Source organism: Aplysia californica, unplaced genomic scaffold (genome assembly GCF_000002075.1).
Source record: "Aplysia californica isolate F4 #8 unplaced genomic scaffold, AplCal3.0 scaffold00073, whole genome shotgun sequence".
In the NCBI taxonomy this organism is placed as follows: domain Eukaryota; kingdom Metazoa; phylum Mollusca; class Gastropoda; order Aplysiida; family Aplysiidae; genus Aplysia; species Aplysia californica.
Genome location: NW_004797343.1, coordinates 1495866 through 1501568, shown reverse-complemented (window position 1 = coordinate 1501568; position 5703 = coordinate 1495866). Strand labels below are relative to the sequence as shown.

At 40.8% G+C, this 5703-nt stretch overlaps 1 protein-coding gene across 1 annotated transcript in view; it reads right to left on the bottom strand.

Annotated features, from left to right (window-relative positions):
- Positions 1 to 5703, bottom strand: part of LOC101847565 (collagen alpha-1(I) chain) — a gene marked incomplete in the record, with an annotated part of 42824 nt that overhangs the window by 11848 nt on the left and 25273 nt on the right. The window contains 7 exon segments of the mRNA XM_013080066.2: positions 152 to 313; positions 1316 to 1395; positions 1968 to 2103; positions 2965 to 3072; positions 3626 to 3787; positions 4331 to 4384; positions 5239 to 5292. Coding sequence (XP_012935520.1) covers positions 152 to 313; positions 1316 to 1395; positions 1968 to 2103; positions 2965 to 3072; positions 3626 to 3787; positions 4331 to 4384; positions 5239 to 5292 — 756 coding nt within the window.

The window sequence follows — 5703 nt, the reverse complement described above, 5'->3', positions numbered from 1 at the left end:
CACACACACACACACACACACACACAAACATACATACACACACACATACACATCCATCCACACCAACATACACACGTACACACATACACACACACACACACACACACACACACACACACACACACACACAAGCAGACAAACAATGACTCACTCTTGGTCCTCTCTCTCCGGAAGGTCCAGATCCTCCAGAAGGTCCGGAAGGTCCTTGCAGACCCTGGTTGCCAGGGGCACCGGGCAGACCAACATCACCATCGGGTCCCTTCTCTCCGGGGCGTCCTTGGAGTCCGGGAGCTCCAGAGTTTCCTGGGGCACCCTGCGGAGGGAGGACAAAACATGTTTGAAAATTTTTTGAAATATCATTGTCCAGTTTAAACTTCTTCTTCTTCTTCTATCCCGCTGTTGGGACAACCGTGGGGGCACCACTGCATCTGAAAACCATTTAAACACACACCATCATCATCATCATCATCATCCAGTGCCAGATCTGCGACAGACATCGGCGATCATGATTTTCCATTCATTCCTTTGCTCGGATGCTCTCAGAAAAGCTACGTTTCCCTGATCTTCCCCTGTTACCCATTTGTTACACCAGTTAATAAAAATAGCTTGTCCATCACTGTTTGACGATGGCCAGGACATCCACAGAGGAGAAAATCTCTCCTTTGAAATAGAAGAAATATAAGAATTAAAGGTTAGGATGACTTGTGGCTTCTGCTGTGGCCGATGGGACAAATTCTGTCAGAAAAAAAATTTGCCACATTTTGAACATTTAAAAGCTCCACTTCCACTTTGGGATGTGTGAAGCTTAGGGGCTTCTCTCTTAGTTGTAGTATTCTTTGAAAGAAACACACACCAATCACAGGAGGATTGCTAACAAAAGCAATTGTAAAAGCATGGGGGCGAAGTAAACACACCCGTTCACCACTGAGTAATGCGTTTGTTGTATAGTTTGTTATGTTTTAATGGGAGTCTCTCGTAATTGTAAAATGTGTATGCACTACATAACGTGAGATGATGGCATTTTACCTACCTTCCTACCGACCTACAAAGAGGAGAAAGGGAAAAAATGATATTCAGATAGCTAACATATAGGTAATAAGATAGGTAGACTGTTAAATTAGGCAAATAGTTAGACAGATGGGTAGACAGATAGATGGGTAGATAGGCAGGCATATATGTAGGCAGGAATAAAGGTGGTTAGGTGAATTTACCTGGTTTATTTACGTATTCTACGCAGAGAGACAGACTGACAAAGAGGCAAACAGACAGGTATGAGGCGCATACAGGAAGACTCATAGATGAGTCAGAGACTTACAGCAGTTCCGGGCTCTCCAACAGGTCCTCTGGGTCCAACAGGTCCGACCTCTCCGGCCTTACCCTGGTATCCGTCAATGCCTAGGGAGAAGACGCCAACAACAAATTATAATTTTTGGCGAACATTTATTTCACGGGATACTAGGCCCAACAGAGAAATTATTACTGTCTTCATTGCCTTTTAAATTTTTCGGCCTCTCTCACATACACAGACACACACTCACAAAAATACCCACACTCATATACGCATACGTACACTCACGCGCACACACATACACACATAAACTCCCACACCTACTCCACCACAAACAAATAAACGAACTAACAAACTAACTAACAAACAAACAAACACACAGTTCCACCCCCCTCCACACACACATTCACTCAGATAAAACCCACTTACAACTCCCGCCCCCCTCACCCACTTAAAACACAAGCACACACATGATACACACACACACACACACACACACACACACACACACACACACACACACACTATCATAATCATCATAATCATCATCATCATCATCATCATCATCATCACCATCATCATCATCATCATCATCATCATCATCATCATCATCATAATCATCATCATCACCATCATTATCATCATCAACCACAGCAACCACCAGTAATCAAACACTGACCGTTGCGTCCCTGAGAACCACGAGGTCCAGTGGGTCCAGGCTGTCCTGGGGGTCCGGTCTCTCCGGGCACTCCTGGGATTCCGGGGTCTCCACGCTGTCCTTGAGCTCCTTGGGGTCCGACTTGGCCCTCTCCTCCCTAAACGTTGACAAAACATCAGTTAAATAATCAAAGACTAATCTACAGACATTTTTGAAATGCGAACAAAAAGTTTTTTTTCAATACAAACGAATAGAGCTCTTTCAATTCTTAAAAATAACGTTTTTTCATACTATTAAATAGAACTTAAAAAATACTAACAAACAGAGCTTTAACAAAAAGTACTAACAAAATATGGCCTTTTCAATGCTAACAATTTTGTAATATAGTCTTTTAAATATCAATAAATAGAATTGTTTTCCAATACAAGCAAACAGCTTTTTCAATACTAACCAATAGAGCTTTTTCAAAACCAACAAACAGTTTTTTCAATATCAATAAATAGAGCTTTTTTTTAACACTAATGGAACCTTTTTAACACTGACAAATATAACAGTTTCAATACTAACAACTAGAACGTTTTTAAAACTAACAGAAGAAAGAGGACGAGGGGGGGGGGGGAGGAGAACAAGAACAAAAGCAAGAAGAAGAAGAAGAAAAAAGAGGAAGAAAAAAAAAAGAATAAGAACAAGAAGAACAAGAGAAAAAACAAGAGCAAGAGCAAGAAGTACAGGAGCAAGAGCAAGAACAGGAGCAGGAGCAAGAACAAGAACAAGAACAAGAACAAGAACAAGAGCAAGAACGAGAACAAGAACAAGAGCAAGAACAAGAGCAAGAACAAGAACAAGAACAAGAGCAAGAGCAAGAGCAAGAGCAAGAGCGACAAAAACAACAAGAACAACAAGAACAAGATCAAGAAAAACAACAAAAAAGAACAAGAACAGGAAGAACAAGAAGAAGAACAAGAACAAGAGCAAGACAAGAGCAAGAAGAAGAGCAAGAAGAAGAGCAATGACTTACTGGGATGCCGTCCTCTCCGCGGGGTCCCTTGTTTCCAGGGGTTCCGGGCAGTCCTGAGGCGCCGTTGCTGCCAGAGCGACCGGGGCGTCCATTCTCTCCGAAACTTCCCTGTGGTGGTCAAAATCAATGGTCAGATAAGTATGCTGTGGTTTGTTTGAAGTCGAAGCTACCCTAACGACAAACTTGCCCAATACAGTCATCTGTACAAACTACCACTTATCACTTCCCTCTTGCATTTCTATATCATAAAGGTACTGTCCAAGAGGACTACATCATATCTCAGATAGTACTTATCTCCTCAACAATGGGGGGTCGAATTGGACCATTTAAAGTGTAATGTGTGTTCATTGTTTAACGGTGATTTCGACACTATTTGATTATGTAAGCTTTTCCCGAGAATAAACTCCCCCCTCTCCCCCCCCCCTCTCTCTCTCTCTCTCTCTCTCTCTCTCTCTCTCTCTCTCTCTGTCTGCCTCTCTCTCTATCTCCCTCTCTCTCCCACTCTCTTATTTCTTTTCCTTTTCGAAAATACAAGAAAAATAAAATCACTGATAAACAAATCATAGACACACTAACAAAACCTTTTCTCAAAACAAATAGAAGAATTCACACTGGAACATTTCATGCGATATCTTTTATTTGTGCTGAGTAACGACTATACCTTGATTCCAACAGGTCCCTGGGGTCCTGGAGCTCCGCTGGATCCCTGGGGTCCGGGGAGACCCTGAGGTCCACCACGTCCGTCAGGTCCGCGCTCTCCGGGCACTCCTGGAACTCCCTGGTCTCCGCTCTGTCCGCGACGTCCGGGGATGCCAGACTCTCCCTGGAAAATGAATGAAAAAGTAGATGAACAAACAGAATACATGAATAGATGAATAAATAAACAGATGAACGAATGAATAAGTAAATGAATGAATGAATGAATGAATGAATAAATAAATGAATGAATGAATGAAAGAATGGATGAAGAACAGGGATAAGCTCTCATTCATTAGTGGCCATATTTCTTCCCAACAAAAACTCTCACCCAGCATTTCTATAGAGACAGATCATAGAGTTAATGCCTTTTAGTGTAGCAAATGTCCCCCTTCCTCGAGAAATCCCTTCTTCGCTCGTTACAAAAACAAACTGAAACACGAAAAATGGCCACAGTACAAAACGTATCAATTGAAGCTTACGAACTTCCCTGTGTTGGAGTTTTTTTTTTTACAAAGTAATTTTGTATTGCCTTGAAATTACTGAATAAACTACGAAAGCTACGACTTTGCAATGTCCATGTAATGTCTCAAAGTTTACAAGGGCAACTAAAATACTATTTCAAATTCGAAAAGAAACAAAGAAAAATCATGTTTTTATTCCTACTGACCTGTCTTCCAGAACGTCCTGGCTCTCCGGGGGGTCCAACCTCTCCTTGCTCTCCCTGGAAGAGACAAAAGTAACATTGTTAAGTATGGTGAGCGATGTGATCATAAAACATGAAAACAATGAACATTGCAATAAAATTATATGACAAAGATAATATCACATTTTGTGGTAAAATACAAGCAAAAACCGTATTATATAATTAGACAAACACAACATCATGCACACAAAATCATACAAGAACAAAGCAAACACAGAAATACGTATACAAAACCATACAGGTACAAACTGAAAAAACACAGTGTAACAATTGCATATAGCACGAACACAATACAATGTATCATGCACTTTGATAAGTACAGACATGTAACATTAAGCGTACAATACCAGCACATTACAAACAGTACACACAGTGCGGGGAATTCAGAAGCACAACACGGTACTCACGCTATCATAACGTTTGGCAAACGCAATATCGGTAAGAACGTCTCTTATTGTTTTGTTTTTTTAAAAACCAATATACAGACGATAAGCGAATAGTCAAACAGGTACACAGACAGACTGCTTAGCGGTCAGACAAACACATATATAATACACAATTTTACATAAAAACGACTAAACATAAAGACAAACAGATATTATATAAACAAAGAACATATTTGCACGAAGACGAATAAACAGACAGACAACAGATGTATGAACATTATAATATATCTTTACATAATATACACGAAAACAGCTAAAAAGACAAACAAACAACACAGATATATGAACACATAATATATCTTTACATATACACGAAGATGGCTGCTAAACGGTCAAACAGGTAAACAGACAGAAAGATGGCCGAATATATAGGTAAATGCAAATGACGTAATCACTTCACTAAGGGTATAATGGGTAAGACGTTACCTTAGCTCCTTGGAATCCTTGGTCTCCCTTCTGTCCGGGGGATCCTGGGGCACCCTGAAGAGTGGAGAGAGGAAAGCAATTACCAACACGAATAGATATAAAATATATATTATATCTATACAACCAATGGGTGAGGACCCCCTCACAAAAAAAATCCAAAGCCGGCTTCGGCATACACACCAAAAATGTGTCCATAATTCGCAAAAAATTCTTGAACCTACAAAATTTAAGTTTGGTTAATTTATCTGTTTTGGCCTTTTTTCTTCATCTTTTTCGCATGTGGTTTCGCAAGTGTTCTCCGACCTTCTGTTTTCGTCTCCTACATGAGTTGTATCTTGTAGTGGTTAGGCTCTCGGACTCGCAACCGTAAGGTCATGGGTTCGAATCCCGTCAAGGGCCCGACGTTGTGTCCTTGGGAAAGGCACTTTACACGAATTTTCCTCACTTCACCCAGGTGGGAATGGG